The following is a 17,753-nucleotide window of genomic DNA, read 5'->3' as shown; positions in this document are numbered from 1 at the left end:
ATCCTCTAACTTGCTCTCCTCCAGGGAGCCCCAGGGCCCTGCGGCACCAAGAGGCCGAATGGGACCCCGAGGCCACTCTGCCCGCGTCCGCCTCACTCGCCCCTTCAGCGCCAGGTCTGGGGGATCCGCGCCTGCGCCCCGGGGCGCCCCTGTCGCGGGGTCTGGCTGTCCAGGCTCGGGGGCCCAGGTGTCAGGCTGGTAGCGGGAAAGAAGGCGCCGGCCTCCCCACTGCCTTCACCCCGTGCGGCGTCCCCAGGAAAGGCCGCGGAAGAGCCGCCATTGGCACCCAGAGGGCCGTGGACGGGGAGCACCCTGCGTGGTGTTCGTGGCGCTGGCCCGGTCTCCGCGGATCGGAGGCGAAGCCAGCCTGGCCCTCGGGTCACCTGTCTTTCGTCGAAATAGCGACATCAGTGCGGTTCCCACCGCCACTCGCGTTTTCTACTGGACCCTCTGCTTTTTATTGCTGATTTGTGGGAGCTCTTTGCATAGAGGCCCCGCCTTCGCAGCCTGGCGGTCCTCGCAGCAGCGTGCCCTCGGAACGCCGGGTGGGCTGCGGGCGTGGCGGGACTCCTGGTCTCTCTTCCCGGGGGGCGGACACTGGCGTTGCCGCGTCCTACGGAGCCAGGCGCCGACCGGGAGGCGCATCTGGGCCCCACCGGGGATGCCAGCACCGAGCATGCGAACGCACCCTCCCGCCCGGAGGCAGCCGGCGCCGCGGTCGGAGAACCCTGGAGCCACTCGGCTGGGCGTGGGGCGGCGGGGCGGGGAACGGGGCGGTGCCTGGGCGGTGGGCGTGCGCAGCCGCGCGGCATTCTGAGGCCGGAAGTGGCGCGCACGCTGCAGGCTGGTTCACGGCAGCTGCGCGGAGCCGCAAGAGGCGCCTGGCGGAGCTGACGGTGGACGAGTTCCTAGCTTCGGCCTTTGACTCCGAGTCCGAATCCGAGTCCAAAAACTCCCCAGAAGCGGAGACGCGGGAGGCACGCGAGGCTGCCTGGAGTCCCGATGAGCCGGGCGGGAGCCCCTCGGCCAGCCGGCGTAAAGGCCGTGCCTCTGAGCACAAAGATCATCTCTCTCGGCTGAAGGACAGAGACCCGGAGTTCTACAAGTTCCTGCAGGAGAATGACCAGAGCCTGCTAAACTTCAGCGACTCGGACAGCTCTGAGGAGGAAGAGGAGCCGTTCCACTCCCTGCCAGATGTGCTGGAGGAAGCCAGTGAGGAGGAGGATGGAGCGGAGGAGGGGGCAGATGGGGACAGAGTCCCCAGAGGGCTGAAGGGGAAGAAGAATTGTATTCCTGTGACCCTCGGCATGGTTGAGAGATGGAAGCAGGCAGCAAAGCAACTCCCCACTCCAAAGCTGTTCCATGAAGTGGTACAGGCGTTCCAAGCAGCTGTGGCCACCACCCATGGGGACCAGGAAAGTGCTGAGGCCAACAAATTCCAGGTCACGGACAGTGCTGTGTTCAATGCTCTGGTCACCTTCTGCATCAGAGACCTTATTGGCTGTCTCCAGAAGCTGCTGTTTGGAAAGGCGGCAAAGGACAGCAGCAGGATGCTACAGCCGTCCAGCAGCCCGCGCTGGGGGAAGCTCCATGTGGACATCAAGGCGTACCTGGTGGGCTTGGTCATACAGCTGGTGTCCTGTCTGGCAGAGACAACGGTGTTGGCGGCCGTGCTGTGGCACATCAGCGTACTGGTGCCCTGCTTCCTGACCTTCCCCAAGGAGTGCCGCATGCTGCTTAAGAGAATGATGGTCGTATGGAGCACAGGGGAGGAGTCCCTGCGGGTGCTGGCTTTCCTGGTCCTCAGCAGAGTCTGCGGGCACAAGAAAGACACTTTCCTTGGCCCTGTCCTCAAGCAAATGTACATCACGTATGTGAGGAACTGCAAGTTCACCTCGCCTGGTGCCCTCCCCTTCATCAGTTTCATGCAGCGGACCCTGACGGAGCTGCTGGCCCTGGAGCTGGGTGTGGCCTACCAGCACACCTTCCTCTACATCTGCCAGCTCACCATGCACCTGCGCAATGCCATGACCACCCGCAAGAAGGAAACGTACCAGTCTGTGTGCAACTGGCAGTACGTGCACTGCCTCTTCCTGTGGTGCCAGGTCCTGAGCACTGCGGGCCCCAGCGAAGCCCTCCAGCCCTTGGTCTACCCCCTTGCCCAGGTCATCATTGGCTGTATCAAGCTCATCCCCACTGCCCGCTTCTATCCACTGCGAATGCACTGCATCCGTGCCCTGACACTGCTCTCCAGGAGCTCGGGGGCCTTCATCCCAGTGCTGCCTTTCATCCTGGAGATGTTCCAGCAGGTCGACTTCAACAGGACGCTGGGGCGCATGAGCTCCAAGCCCATTAGCTTCTCTGTGATCCTGAAGCTGTCCAATATCAACCTGCAGGAGAAGGTGTACCGGGACGGCCTGGTGGAGCAGCTGTACAACCTCACCCTGGAGTACCTGCACAGCCAGGCACACTGCATCAGCTTCCCGGAGCTGGCGCTGCCTGTGGTCCTGCAGCTGAAGTCATTCCTCTGGGAGTGCAAGGTGGCCAACTACTGCCAGCAGGTGCAGCAGCTGCTTGGGAAGGTTCAGGAGAACTCGGAACACATCTGCAGCCGCTGCCAGAGGGTTTCTTTCGGTGTCTCTGACCGGCAGGCAGTGGAAACCTGGGAGAAGCTGACCCAGGAAGAGGGTACCCCCCTGACCTTGTACTACAGCCACTGGCGCAAGCTGTGTGACCGGGAGATCCAGCTGGAGATCAGTGGCAAAGAGCGGCTGGAAGACCTGAACTTCCCTGAGATCAAACGAAGGAAGGTGGCTGACAGGAAGGATGAGGACAGGAAGAAATTTAAAGACCTCTTTGACCTGAACAGCTCTGAAGAGGACGACATCGAGGGATTCTCGGAGAGAGGGATACTGGGACCCCTGAGCACTCGGCATGGGGTGGAAGAGGATGAAGAGGACGAGGAGGAGGGCAAGGAGGACAGCAGCAACTCAGAGGATGGAGACCCAGATGCAGAGGCAGGGCTGGCCCCTGGGGAGCTGCAGCAGCTGGCCCAGGGGCCTGAGGACGAGCTGGAGGATCTGCAGCTCTCAGAGGAGGACTGAGGCAGCCCATCTGGGGGGCCCGGAGGGGATGCCGGGCTGGTGGCCAGTGTTTCTACCTCTCCGGCAGTCAGACCTAGAGGCTGGCATCTGTGCAGTTGGGGGAGGCAGTAGACAGGGAACAGGCTTTATTATTTATTTTTCAGCATGAAGGACCAAACGTAACGAGAGCTGGGCTGGGCTGGCGTGGCTGCTGAAGCCCCACAGCTGTGGGCTATTGAAGTCAGCTCCGTGGGGGAGCTGACCTTGATGTCAGCAGACCGACACCAGTCCCAGTTCCAGGGGGAGGCCTGCAGGTCCCTGGCCCCTTCAACCACCTCTGCCCTCCGTCTGCAGACTTTGTCCATCCGCACCAGGCTCTGCATTCACTCCCCCAAGTCTTTGGAAATTTGTTCCTTTCCTTTGAAGTCACATTTTCCTTTAAAATTTTTTGTTTTGCATCCAAAACTGAAAGAAATAAAGCTGTGGGAGGCAGGGCCACTGTAAAAAAAAAAAAAAAAAAAAAAAAGAAGAAAGAAAAAAAAGAAAAAAAAAGAGTTGTTCACATTCAACATTTTTTCTTTTCTTCTCTCTTCAACCCACTCCAACATGGGCAACAAGCACACCCAAGTTGCTAAATCCAATGATTGATGTTCAGTCCTAAGGTAATTTGACCTTGCAGCATCTTTTTGAGTCTGTGGGTCATGCTGTCCATTGTCACACAATTTACTCCCTCGGCTTTTATGACACCTCCTCACACTTGCTTGGTTTTCAGTCTACTTCATTGGCTCTTCTACTTCATTCAGTCTCTTTGGCTGGATCTTTATGTTCCCAACTAGAACCTGTTACATAATTTGCAGGGTGCAGTGCAGAATGAAAATGCAGGGCTCTTATTCCAAAAATTATTAAAAGTTTCAAGATAGTGAGAGCAGAGCACTCAACGAAGCATGGGGCCCTTCTAAGCAAGAGGTCTTGCATGATTGCAAAGATCTTGTGCCCATGAAGCCCTGTTCCCATCCTCAGAATGCAGCAAAACACCTGCTCAGTGCTCATCTATAAATGATCTCGTCCAACCCAATTGACTTTAGATGCCACATTCAGCAACAAGCTTCACATCTTACCTTCAACACCAATCTCTCCATTTTACTTCAGATTCAAATATTCAACTGTCTATTCTCCGCGTGCACTGAATATATGAAATGCACTCAAATTTAATATGTTCAAAATGGAACTTTAATTTCCCACCCAAATTCTTCCCATAGTTTTCCCCATGTCAATAAATACCAACTCCATTTTTCCAGTTATTCAGGCCAAAATCATTATAGCCATCCTGAACTTCGCACTTTTCTCTCACATTCCACATTCAATCCACCAAATCCTGCAAGCTCTACCTTCAAAATATTTCCTAAATCTGACCAGTCACGACCTTCACCACTTGCAACCCCGGTACAAGTTTCTGTCCTGGGTCACCTAGTCTTCTAGTGTCATAGGCCTCTTGGCTTTCACTTCTGCCCTTGACAGTCTATTTGCCACACAGCCACCAGTTATCTTTTTAAAATGTAAGTCATAGTTTGTCACTTTCAAATCGCAAAGTTGAAACCTTCGAATGCCTTCCAACCTCACTCATAATTTTTTGTTAAGTCTTCAAAATATGGCCTAAAAAACTCTATGTAGCCAGCTTCTGGCCACCTCTCCACCCTCAGCTCCTATCACTACCCCTTCAGTCACTTTATCAGCCACATTGGCTTTCTTGCTGCTCCTCACTTTCCTTTGCACGGTGGTTTTCTCTGTCTGGAACACTCTTCACTCAGATATTTGAATGACTCACTTTCTCAATTCAATGAGAGTTCAATTTACATGGCACCTCCTCAGAAAGCCTTCTGTACTGAACATAAATCTCAGCTTCCCTTGACTGTTTCCTTTGTTTAAAAGCTGGCACCCCTCTCCTGAACATGGACCATGCCACACCACTGACATCTTTGTTGAGTCCCCAGAACTGTCAGTAATCTGCAAAAGTCCCATTAGTTCCAAGTCTCCACTCACTTCTGATGAAATGTCACATAACAGAGAATGGGATCTGCCTTCCTGGCCCACCGTCTAAAAGCCCAACAATGTATTCCTAAAGAACAGAGCATTCACTCTTCATGAGCAATAGAAAACAGAAGCCACGAAGAGCCAAGCAGCAAAGGGCAGAGAATAGATCTAGATAGATGAAGAATAACCAGTATACACCCTCTGTCTTCTTAATCTGTTTTGTTGCAGACTGATGTTTTATTCTATGTCTATGCATGTGCACATACACATGCATGTATACATGCGTGCAACTTGATGGCAAAGATCCCATCGTGTATGTTCATTGCCATATCACCAGCTCCTAGAGCAGTAACTGTCACATAGTAAATATTCAGCAAATATTCTTTTGAGAGAATGAATGAAGATGCAATACTATTAAATACATTCACAATTTCTCACCTTGTTCTTTTCACGCAACACAATCACTTTGGGTTGTTTTTTGGTGTGTGTGACAAGTATTCTTCTAAAAGAAATTATGATTTCTTTAAGGAATCTAGTCTAAATACACATGAAAGGAAAGGGACTACTGAACTAAATTATTTCAGCAAGACATTTAGAGAGTATTAGTGATTTTATAATAAATAATGCTATCATGTGATTTAAGTGTTCAAAGAAAAAAGATGATGCTTTTCCTATTTGTAGTTCAGAAAAAAAGATTTCATCAATCACATTATGAGTCAAACCCAAAGATGATTATCGATGACTAGAACTATTAGAAAGAGCATTCGACAGGTAGGCAGTAAAGAAGGGTGGGAAGTTCAGAGTAATCATATAAACAAACAAAGGAACTATCTAGAAGGCAGACCCATCAGGAGGAGGGAAATTTCAAGGGAAGAAGACTGGACCTACCACCCTGTTACCTGGGAAATAAGTAAGGCCACAGGGTGGGGAGAAAAAAAGACTTGATACTTTTCAGAGAACAAAAAGCCTGTCTTTGTTAATGCAAGTGCATGTAATGCATAGTAGTTTGAGAGATGCTAATGGGTTTTTTTTGTTGCTTTTCTTTGTCAATTACAAATTGCTCATTCCTGAAGATGAAACTAAAATGAGCCATTGAGAAAATTACTTCCAAAACAAGCTAGTGGAAAAACGTGTAAACCTGTAAGTGAGTAATTTTAAATCCTTACGTGTTTTATAGGAATTTAGACTCCAGGCACACACAATGTTTTATACCGATAATGACTATACATTTTTTAACTTATTACATAAAATTATATATGTTATAGTCCAGGCACAGTGGCTCACGCTTCTAGTCCCAGCACTTTAGGAGGTCAAGGCAGGAGGCTCGCTTAAGGCTGTGAGTTTGAGATTAGCCTTGGCAACGTAGCAAGACCCTATCTCTACAAAAAATAAATAAATAAATTAGCCAGGAGCAGTGGTACACACCTGTAGTCCCAGCTACTTGGGAGGCTGAGATAAGAGGATCACTTGAGCCCAGGACTTCAAGGTTGCAGTTAGCTATAATCATGCCATTGTACTCTAGCCTAGGTGACAGGGCAAGATCCTGTCTCTTAAAAAAAAAAAGTACTGGTCGGGCGCAATGGCTCAAGCCTGTAATTCCAGCACTTTGGGAGACCTCATGATCTCTTGACCTCTTCAACATGGTGAAACCCCGTCTCTACTAAAAATACAAAAATTAGCTGGGCGTGGTGACACACGCCTGTAGTCCCAGCTACTCGGGAGGCTGAGGCAGGAGAATCGCTTGAACCCGGGAGGTGGAGGTTGCAGTGAGCCGAGATCACACCGTTGCACTCCAGCCTGGCGACAGAGTGAGACTCTGTCTCAAAAAAAAAAAAAAAAAGTATTATTGAAAGTTTAGAACATAGCAATAAACAAAAGAAGAAAATATAAATCAAAACAAAAACAGCCACTGTAAATGTTTCAGTTTATAATATTTCAGATTTTTTTCTACTATGTAAACATATGATTATGAAAAGTTGTACTCATTACTGCTTAATATCCTGTTTTCTTGATGAAATAATTTTTCATGAATATTTAGCAGTGTAATTATATTATTGTCTCTTTTAAGCCAATACTATAACATAAGTAACACATTATTAATAATTAAACCATCACTGCAGTTTAAAAGTTAAAGAAAAGAAAACAAAATTCAACTTGGTCATAGCATATTAGTGTTTTAATTTGAGACTGGATGGATTTGCTAATATTTTACTCATAACCTAATTGTAGGTTTCTTATTGTGGGATATTTGTCAGGTTTTGATTTCAGGACTATGCTAATTTATAAAATAAATTAGGATATTATACATTATACCTAAATTAGGATTGTTTTCTATGCTTTAAAACAATGTTTTTCAAATTATCTGTGTGAAATCCTTTTTTGCAGTTTCCCATCCATCAGGTACTGCTATTTTGGTTAAAACAAAACAAAAAGAAATTAGTAGAAAAGTAAAATAAGAAGCCACAAACAATCGAAACAAAAGTTTAATTTCTTTATGATTACATTCAATAGACACTAAATTACTCTACCAAATTGCTGTAAAAGTCTCTAAATGTTGACTCTCATTGCCATATTTATCATGAACTTGTAACAAATAGTTCATGACCGCCAGGAAGCCCATGGACCACACTTCGAATAGTGCTGTTGAAAGAAGACACGTAATATGTTTAATGATGCACATTTATCAGCAAAAAAAATGCTGTTGAAATATTACCATAATATGTGAATTTTCATTTATTTACAAATCATATCTCTAATTAAAATTATTTTAATAATATTCTGGATGCTTAGATTTTAAGTGCTCACCATCCTAAAGACTTCATCTTTTTTTTTTTTTTTTTTTTTTTTGAGACAGAGTCTCGCTCTGTCGCCCAGGCTGGAGTGCAGTGGCGTGATCTCCGCTCACTGCAAGCTCTGCCTCCCGGGTTTATGCCATTCTCCTGCCTCAGCCTACGGAGTAGCTGGGACTACAGGTGCCTGCCACCACGCCCGGCTAATTTTTTGTATTTTCAGTAGAGACGGGGTTTCACCGTGTTAGCCAGGATGGTCTCGATCTCCTGACCTCGTGATCTGCCTGCTTCAGCCTCCCAAAGTGCTGGGATTACAGGTGTGAGCCACCGTGCCTGGCCGACCTCATCCTTTTATTAGTTAATTCACAGGTACAATATCCAATTAAGATAAGGTTTGCTATTGCTGATACTGTGTATGGATCTCTATTTTCCGGTAACATTTCTGATCAGTTAAAATTACTGAGCCAATGCTTTTCATACCTGATTAGATCATCCTTGTGTTTGACTCGTAATGTGATTGATGAAATCTTTTCCTTGAACTACAAATAGGAAAAGCATCATCTAATAGTGCTCTGTCTTCAATCTGTGTCTTCTCTTCAGGAATATAATCATGCCACTTGTTCATTTTGTGAGGATTCCTTTAGTGACAACTATATGGTATAACCCACATAATTGGAAATTGCCATGCAGTGTTTAAAGAGCAAACACACTGGTGAGGGGACCAGGTGGCACCTACACTTTCTTTCAAGGATATCTGTTGGAGGCAACCTACAGAATGGGAGAAAATTTTTGCAATCTACTCATCTGACAAAGGGCTAATATCCAGAATCTACAATGAATTCAAACAAATTTACAAGAAAAAAACAAACAGCCCCATCAAAAAGTGGGCAAAGGATATGAACAGACAGTTCTCAAAAGAAGACATTTATGCAGCCAAAAGACATATGAAAAAATGTTCATCATCACTGGCCATCAGAGAAATGCAAATCAAAACCACAATGAGATACCATCTCACACCAGTTAGAATGGCGATCATTAAAAAGTCAGGAAACAACAGGTGCTGGAGAGGATGTGGAGAAGTAGGAACACTTTTACACTGTTGGTGGGACTGTAAACTAGTTCAACCATTGTGGAAGTCAGTGTGGCGATTCCTCAGGGATCTTGAACTAGAAATACCATTTGACCCAGCCATCCCATTACTGGGTATATTCCCAAAGGATTGTAAATCATGCTGCTATAAAGACACATGCACACATATGTTTATTGTGACACTATTCACAATAGCAAAGACTTGGAACCAATCCAAATGTCCAACAATGATAGACTGGATTAAGAAAATGTGGCACATATACACCATGGAATACTATGCAGCCATAAAAAATGATGATTTCATGTCCTTTGTAGGGACATGGATGAAGCTGGAAACCATCATTCTCAGCAAACTATCACAAGGACAAAAAACCAAACACCGCATGTTCTCACTCATAGGTGGGAATTGAACAATGAGAACACATGGACACAGGAAGGGGAACATCACACACCAGGGCCTGTTGGTGTTGGGGGGAGGGGGGGAGGGATAGCATTAGGAGATATACCTAATATTAAATGATGAGTTAATGGGTGCAGCACACCAACATGGTGCATGTATACATATGTAACTAACCTGCACGTTGTGCACATGTATACATATGTAACTAACCTGCACGTTGTGCACACGTACCTAAAACTTAAAAGTATAATTAAAAAAAAAAAAGAATATCTGTTGGACCATGCATGTGAATTGGCCATTTGACATAAGAACTCAGAGAGGGGGCCAGCTCAAGCAGTTAAATGCTATTAAAGTGAAACTGAAATTTATTATTTTATTAGGGAAAATAACTAAAGTTCTATTTCTTTAATCCATCCTAATGAATTTTTTGTGCAAATTTCATATTTAAAAAGACTATGGCTTTAGAACAGGTTTCTCTAAGGACAGTATGGTTCTCTAAGCATCTATTTGTTTAAAATTCAGATTCCCAGATCCCATCCCATAACTACTATATCAAAGTCCCAAAGAAGACGGGGAGAGACGAGAAAGGAATTCATATGTTTAATAAACTCCCCAAGTGATTATTGTACATATATATATTTATTTATTTGAGACAGAGTCTTGCTCTGTTGCCCAGGCTGGAGTGCAGTGGCACAATCTCAGCTGACTGCAACCTCCACTTTCCAGATTCAAGCAATTCTTGTGCCTCAGCGTCCCAAGTAGCTGAGACTACAGACGTGCACCACCACACCCAGCTGAATTTTGTATTTTTAGTAGAGATGGGTTTTCACCACATTGGCCAGGTTGGTCTCGAACTCCTGAGCTCAAGTAATCTGCCCACCTTGGCCTCCCCCAAAATGCTGGGATTACAGGAGTGAGCCACCATGCCTAGCCAATATTTTGAAAACTAATGCTTCAGAGCAATTTAAAAAATAATCATAGGCATTATACATAATCCTCAAAGGCTACATGCATAAAACTGGGCATCTCTATCATTTGAATTAGGCTTCTCTTTTTTCTGTTTCTTCTTGAGTCCATTTTAGTAATTTTTGTCCTCCTAGGATATCATAATTTTAGTTAGCTTTTAAAAGAATTATTGTAATAAATTATATTTAGAAAATAATTTAGTGTGCTTTTCTTTTCCATACCTGTCTGATCATGTATGTCTCTATATAGGGATATGAACTGCTAGAGATATCTTTAGTTTAAGGGAAATGAGAGAACAGAAGTTTAAAATTTATTTAGCTCAAACACAAAGAGAATGCAAACTGTTAAGAGTTATTTTTAGGAGGAATGTGAGAACAGAGGTTTAAAGTTTATTGAGCTCAAACACAAAGAAAAAGAGTCAGCCAGGTGCAGTGGCTCACGCCTGTAATCCCAGCACTTTGGGAGGCTGAGGTGGATGGATCACTGGGTGAGATGTTCGAGACCAGCCTGACCAACCTAGTGAAACCCCATCTCTACTAAAAACACAAAAATTAGCCAGCGTCGTGGCTCATGCCTATAATCCCAGCTACTCGAGAGGCTGAGGCAGGAGAATCGCTTGAACCTGGGCGGCAGAGGCTGCAGTGAGCAGAGATCGTGCCATTGCACTCCAGCCTGGGCAACCAGAGCAAAACTCTGTCTCAAAAAAAAAAGTAAAGAAAAACAAAGAGAGTCAATTTTTTGAAGTCCACATAAAAGATGATAGTTTGGAAAGCTGTTAGTTTATAAGAACCAAGATTTTTGAAAGAATAATTTTTGAAAATCAAAAGGCAAAGATTTGAAAGATAAAAGTATAAAATTAGCCTACAAATAAACAACTAAGATTGGGGTTTTCCAGGGAGTCAATAGGATGATAGAGAACCTGACAAGAACGAGGTCAGGATGACCTGCATGGCTTGGAGGGATCACACAGAGAAGAGCAGAGATCATACTTGGAAAGAATTCAGTTTCTGCCCTAAAGAAGACCATTATAGCCAAACCAAGGGCAGTCGGGCAGGTGATGGAACCAAGCCACGCTGAAGTCTGTCCACCACTGTTCAGGGGGGTGCTGTTCCCCGTCCTGCCAGGAGAACTGCCAGCATTGCCTTCACTGCCCCCCGTGAAGGTCTTCCTCTGATCGCTGCTTGCACCTCACTCCATGAGCACCCAGGAGAAATGTGACCTGTATACATCCTGATGTTTCAGTCAGCCCATCTCAACTCTACTATAAATATTTTTCAATAACCCAGCACTTTTTAAGACCCCTAAAAGAAAGGGTAGAACCGTGGATGCCTGACGGGACTGGGTAGTGGAGAAAGAACCAGCAGCTCAACTTGGGTGGTTTCGGAAAAACAAAAAACAAAAACCAAAACAGTTCAAAACTTCACTTTGAGCCAGGACAGTGGAAAGAGCCACAGCTGTTCCATTAGCATCAGTATTTTTAGCAGAGCCTGCTTTCCTCAGGCTGCAACTTTTCTTACTGGGAAAGTGCAACGCCCCTTAACTGATCTGCCTGAAACTGTTCTCTCCACTCTCCAGTCTTTTCTGTATATTGCTTGCGACAATTACCTTCCAAAAAATCAAATGTCGTCATGTTTCCTCTCTAGAAATCTTTATTATCCTGTTGTTGCACACAAGAGGAAGGCCAAACTCAGCAGCACTAACTGGACTGCCCTTCAAAACCCAGTCCCAGTCAAAATTTTAGCCTCATCCTATGCCTCTGCCAGTGTTTAAACTTAAATGTTAGCCATTTCAAACAGGGCAGAGCTTTCGCATACAGTTGAATATTTACTCACTGGTTCTTCCTCCTAGATTATCATGAACTTGGTTCTCTGCCCAGCAAACTCCTTTCCAACTCAACTCCTATTATGACCCTATAAAAAGTTACTTGCTTTCTCTCTCATTTACCGAGATGCTTTATTCAGATTCATCTAAAAGCATCCGTCAGATTCTTTTTGTTTTTTTTTTTTTTGAAACGGAATCTTGCTCTGTCACCCAGGCTGGAGTACAGTGGCATGATCCCGGCTCACTGCAAGCTCCGCCTTCCGGGTTCACGCCATTCTCCTGCCTCAGCCTCCCGAGTAGCTGGGACTACAGGCGCCTGCCACCACGCCTGGCTAATTGTTTGTATTTTTAGTAGAGACGGGGTTTCACTGTGTTAGCCAGGATGGTCTCGATCTCCTGACCTTGTGATCCGCCCACCTCAGCCTCCCTAAGTGCTGGGATTACAGGTGTGAGCCACCGCACCCGGCCCCATCAGATTCTGTGATCATGATTTCCTCTTCTCTCTTTCCCTGCTGGACTGACAGCTCCTTGAGAGCAGTGACTTCCTTCCACTTGCTCCTAGGAGCCACCCTATACATGTTTGTTGAATGACTCAGTCCACAATGAGTGACACAGCTGACTAATATAAAACTAAAATGACCTTTGTTCACACAACAGGCTACATTATTTTGTTATTGTTCTGATCCAGCTTTTTTTTGTACTTGGAAGTTTATTTGTTCATCGCGCATCATTTCTCTAGATTTGGTCAATCATTCCAGCCTGACAAGGTAGTTTTGTTTCTGGTTTTTTGTTTTTTATCATTTTTTGAACATTCTGAGTCTGTTATCCAAGGAATAATGTTCCCTCTTCCAGCTGCATCCTCAGCAACATTTATAATTGTGCCATCAATTCCCTCGTCCAAGTTATAAATATCAGTTCTGGACAGAGCGTTTTACATGACATTTACCTTATCGTCTCTAGAATTATACTTATTTCTTCTCTTGTTTTGTCAGCTTGAATGTGAACTCCTCAAGACTGGCATCATGGACCTCTCATATTTATATACTCTTAACTTTCTTGATTTTAATAAACGCTACAAAATATCCTAGTGTCCCTTGATGGTGGTGGCAGAAAGCTGGTTCTGGGATCAGATGACCGAGGATCAGACCACAGCCCCCCACCTGCAGGTCAACTTAGGCAAGTTTCTCAAACCCTTCTAGCCATTGATGACATTTTCTCATATGCAAAATGTGGAAAAAAGTAGTATCTACATGACAGAATTGTCTTGAGAGAATAAAACAGATAATGTATGTAGAATGTTTCATGCTATACTTAATCCAGAGTGTTTAATATAATAATATTTATTAGAGGTATTAGTTGAATAAAATAAATAATGGAAATATCAATGTCATCAAATCTACTAATTTATTACTCAAGTGTATACTTTGCTAGGGCTGCCATTACAGAGTACCACAGTCTGGGTGGCTTCAGCAACAGAAATCTATTTTCTCACAATTCTGGAGGCCAGATCTCCAAGATCAAGGTGTCAGCAGGGTTGACACCTTGAGGCCTTTGTTTTGTTTTGTTTTGAGGCCTTTATTCTTGGTTAGTAGATGGCCATCTTCTCTTGCACCTTCACATGGTCTTTCCTCTGTACCTGTCTGTGTCCTAATCTCCTCTACTTATCAGAGCGCCAGTTATATTGGATTAGAGCCCACTCCAACAAACTCATTTAACCTTATTTATTTTTTTAAAGGCCCAATCTTGAAATGCAGTCATTCTTAGACACTGAGAGTTAGGATATCAAACATAATTTTTTTTGGAGAGGGGACACAATTCAGGCTATGATAATCAGTAATAGCTATCACACCCATTATATCTAAGTTGGTCATGATCAACTGTATAACCATTAACAACAACTCACTGATCCTTCTTTTGTCTTTTTTTTTTTTTTTTGAAACAAGGTCTTGCTCTGTTACCCAGGCTGGAGTGCAGTGGCACGATCTTGGCTCACTGCAGCCTCAATCTCCCAGGCTCAAGTGATCCTCCAACCTCAACCCACTGAGTAGCTGGGACTACAGGCACGTGCCACCACACCCAACTAATTTTTTTTTTTTTTTTTTAAGACGGAGTTTCACTCCTGTTGCCCAGGCTGGAATGCAATGGTGCAATCTCGGCTCACAGCACCCTCCGCCTTCCAGGTTCAAGCCATTCTCCTGCCTCAGCCTCCCAAGTAGCTGAGATTACAGGCATGTGTCACCATGCCCAGGTAATTTTGTATTTTTAGTAGAGACGGGGTTTCTCCATGTTGGTCAGGCTGGTCTCGAATTCTGGACCTCAGGTGATCCGCCTGCCTCAGCCTCCCAAAGTGCTGGGATTACAGGTGTGAGCCACCATGCCCAGCCTGATTTTTTATTTATTTATTTTTTGTAGACACAAGGTTTCTCTATGTTGTCTAGGCTGGTCTCAAACTCCTGGGCTCAAGCGATCCACCTGCTCTGGCCTCCCAAAGTGCTGAGATTATAGGCATGAGCCACTACGCCTAGCCACTTGCCCTTCTTTTAAGATTATATGTCCTCAACTTCTGCAATTTGACTGGCAGTACCTCCAATGGAAGGGATAAATATTCATGCCCCATTGCCATCAGGCTCAGCCACGTGACTTGATCTGGTGAGTGCAAAGCGTGCATATGTGCACACTCCACTTCCAAGCAGAAGTTTAAGAACCATTGATTGTTTTCTTTAGCTATCTTACTCTTTTCCCTCTGCCACAAGGACCATATATCTCAAATAAGGGCTGCTCCTTCAGCCTAGTCCCCAGAATGAGCGCTTCTCAACTTCCAATGAGACTGATCAGGCAGAGCTGCCTAGATGAGGAGTTACTGCTAATGCGCAAAGTCAAGCGACAAGCATGTGGTTTTGGTTAAGTCACTGGGATTTGGAGGGATTATGACTGCACTGAAGCTGACTAATGTGATAACCAATACATTACCCACAGATGCATGTATAGCTTATTCCTTTTCCTTATAGAAGGCATAGAAACCCGATATGCCATTGATCAGGTAATTCTAACAAACCCAGACTGCAAAAAGAGGAGCAGAATATCAACAATTTCAAGAGGGATCAAAGACTTATTTATTAAACATTCTTAGTACTTTTCCCATTTATATGTAAGAACATGGCAGCTTCCCTCATGCTTACATTTTATCTAGCATATAATGAAATTACAGATTTCGCCGTTGGAATGGCAGCTTTGCAGCCCTGCTTTCCCCGCTCTAGAGAGAAATCCTCTTCTGTTCTTGGAGAATCACAGTGGATACAGAAAATCAGAATGGTCCGCCCTCACTTAGCAAACACAAGGATTCTGTAATGCCGTATAACTTCACTCACACCAGTGTCAGATTTACCAAAATATATGCCAAGTTCACAACTCAAACAACCATCCTTCAACCTTCTTCTAGTTCCCAGTTTCTGAGTGAAGGTGACAATTGAGCCAGACTGTAAGGAATGAGCAGGATTTGGGCTGGTGAAACAGGAGGAAGACATTTAAGGCAGATGGTGCAGTTTAAACAAAGGCACAACGTGTGATGGAATATAAACGGTTGAGGGTGGTTGTGGCAGAGGGTGGAGGAGTGGCTACAGATAAGATTGACAACGAGCTGGAGGGCCATCCTCAGAGCCAGTGTCCTTGATTCCACCCCAGAGCAAAACTCAAGAAACAATAGGTAAACACTTCTAAGTTTTATGGACCATAAATGTATATATTCCTATTCGATTTAAAAAATGGCTTTGCTTTAATAAATACATTGTTTTGCATAGCAGTTAAAAACACGGGTATTTTCAGCAGACAGGTCGATTCCATACTATAGCTCTGCCGTGGATGTGCCCTATTCAACCTGGGTACAGTGATTAACCTGCCTGACTGAGCCTCAGTTGCCTCTTCTGAATAATGGTGATAATAGTGATCATCATTCTTGTAAATGAGGATCACTGGCTATAAAGATGCATGTAAAATCTTGGCAAAATATTCGAGTGAGAAGTAAAAGCTCCAGAAATGGCACTTTCTGAAATTGTTGTTATCACAATTGTTCAGAAATGAAAGCTTAGTCATATGCTCCCCGGAGGTTTGATCACCTACACTCCTCAGTTGTGCTGACATTCTAAAGACTGCTTCTTATCGGTTCTAAAAGGTGCTTAAGACAAAGCCAAAGAGAGACATGACAATTCACTGATTGATGTGGACTTGGTGGAGAGCCAGTTAAGCCTCTCAGTGCCTGTCTCAGCTGAAACAGGGCTAAGCTCACACAGTTCAAAACTAGCTGAAGGCCTGACTTTCCCTGGTGACCATACCAGATACAATCATAAAACAGGGAAAAAAGAGAATGTGCCTGGCGACTCCTCTTCTGGAAGCTCTCTGGGAAATCAGTCCTCTTGGCCACTATCAAGGCTTGGGGGCAGCTTAGATTGAAAACTGTGGTGCCCCATTAGCAGGCAACTTTCCTCCAAGAAAACGTTATTTTTCTTTCCTTTATTGAATTACTGGCTTCATTATTTAGGGGTTTATTTGGGAGGGGAAATTTCTGTCTTCCTTGAATTAAAACCTGTCATTAGACATGGTTCTTTTGTACGTATGCTGTTTGGTAGGGTTTTGAAAAAACGAAGGGATGAAGGAAAAGAAAACAATGAGGATAAAACCACCAGTTGGCTTAGTTCTCTGTAAATATTTTCTAGTTTAGTTTCAGATGAAAGTATTTGATCAATGGGTCTTTAAAACAGTATTATTGTACTATGAGAACTTTGAGAGAGTGTTGTCGTAGAAATGAGGAATGTCATGAGCCAGAATCATTTTTCCCTTTTCCACTAAAATTAAAACATATGAGCACAGGGCTTGAACGGACAGTAAACAGTGGCATTTGTTTTGCACTAGCTCCCCAAAATCTAAACAGAAAAGCTACTTATCAATCAAATAATCTTAATAAAATATATTGACCTAGTTTATGATATGGAATATCAGTCTGAGTGTCCTAGCTGCTTTTCATTGTTGATGGGTTGAGTGTTCCCCTTAAATAACATATTTCTATTGGGTGATACTAATTATTCTAGATAATATTTCTTAATAAAATTATTACAGCAATCAGCTCTCTCTCTCTCTCTCTCCCCCTGCCTGTCTCCTCCATTTTCCCCTATCTCTTCTTCCTTTTTCCTTCTGTCTTCTTTCTCAAATGTTTTTGTTTAGCTACCATTCATTCCTTTAATCTACATTTACTAGCACTTAAAGAAGCTTCGAGGCTGGGCGTGGTGGCCCACACCTGTAATCCCAGCACTTTGGGAGGCCAAGGCAGGTGGATCACCTGAGGTCAGGAGTTCGAGACCAGCCTGGTCAACATGGTGAAACCCGTTCTCTACTAAAAACACAAAAATTAGCTGGGCCTAGTGGTGGGTGCCTGTAATCTCAGCTACTTGGGAGACTGAGGCAGGAAAATCGCTTGGACCTGGCGGGCAGAGGTTGCAGTGAGCCAAGATCGGGCCATTGTACTCCAGCCTGGGCAATAAGAGTGAAACTCCATCTCAAAAATATATATAATAATAATAAAAA

At 44.6% G+C, this 17,753-nt stretch overlaps 2 protein-coding genes across 2 annotated transcripts in view; one reads left to right on the top strand and one right to left on the bottom strand.

Moving 5' to 3' along the window:
- Positions 1–823: 823 nt before the first annotated feature.
- LOC116462888 (nucleolar complex protein 2 homolog) lies at positions 824–3,601 on the top strand. The gene has a single exon (XM_032145653.2). The coding sequence runs from the start codon at positions 1,308–1,310 to the stop codon at positions 3,102–3,104; it is 1,797 nt and encodes a 598-aa protein (XP_032001544.1). The 5' UTR covers positions 824–1,307; the 3' UTR covers positions 3,105–3,601.
- Positions 3,602–15,168: 11,567 nt separating this feature from the next.
- The window catches only part of MYO7B (myosin VIIB), a 65,121-nt gene continuing 62,536 nt past the window's right edge, over positions 15,169–17,753 (bottom strand). The window contains exon 27 of the mRNA XM_058434362.1: positions 15,169–15,225. Within this exon, the coding sequence (XP_058290345.1) occupies positions 15,169–15,225 (57 nt within the window). The remainder of the gene's footprint in view (positions 15,226–17,753) is intronic.

The sequence above is a fragment of the Hylobates moloch genome, unplaced genomic scaffold (assembly GCF_009828535.3).
Source record: "Hylobates moloch isolate HMO894 unplaced genomic scaffold, HMol_V3 SCAFFOLD_24, whole genome shotgun sequence".
NCBI classification, from domain to species: domain Eukaryota; kingdom Metazoa; phylum Chordata; class Mammalia; order Primates; family Hylobatidae; genus Hylobates; species Hylobates moloch.
The sequence above is the reverse complement of the archived record's forward strand: the minus strand, read 5'-3'. Positions and strand labels throughout refer to the sequence as shown.

Coding starts and splice junctions, on each gene's coding strand:
- LOC116462888 (XM_032145653.2), top strand. CDS start 1,308: ATGGTTGAGAGATGGAAGCAGGCAGCAAAGCAACTCCCCACTCCAAAG.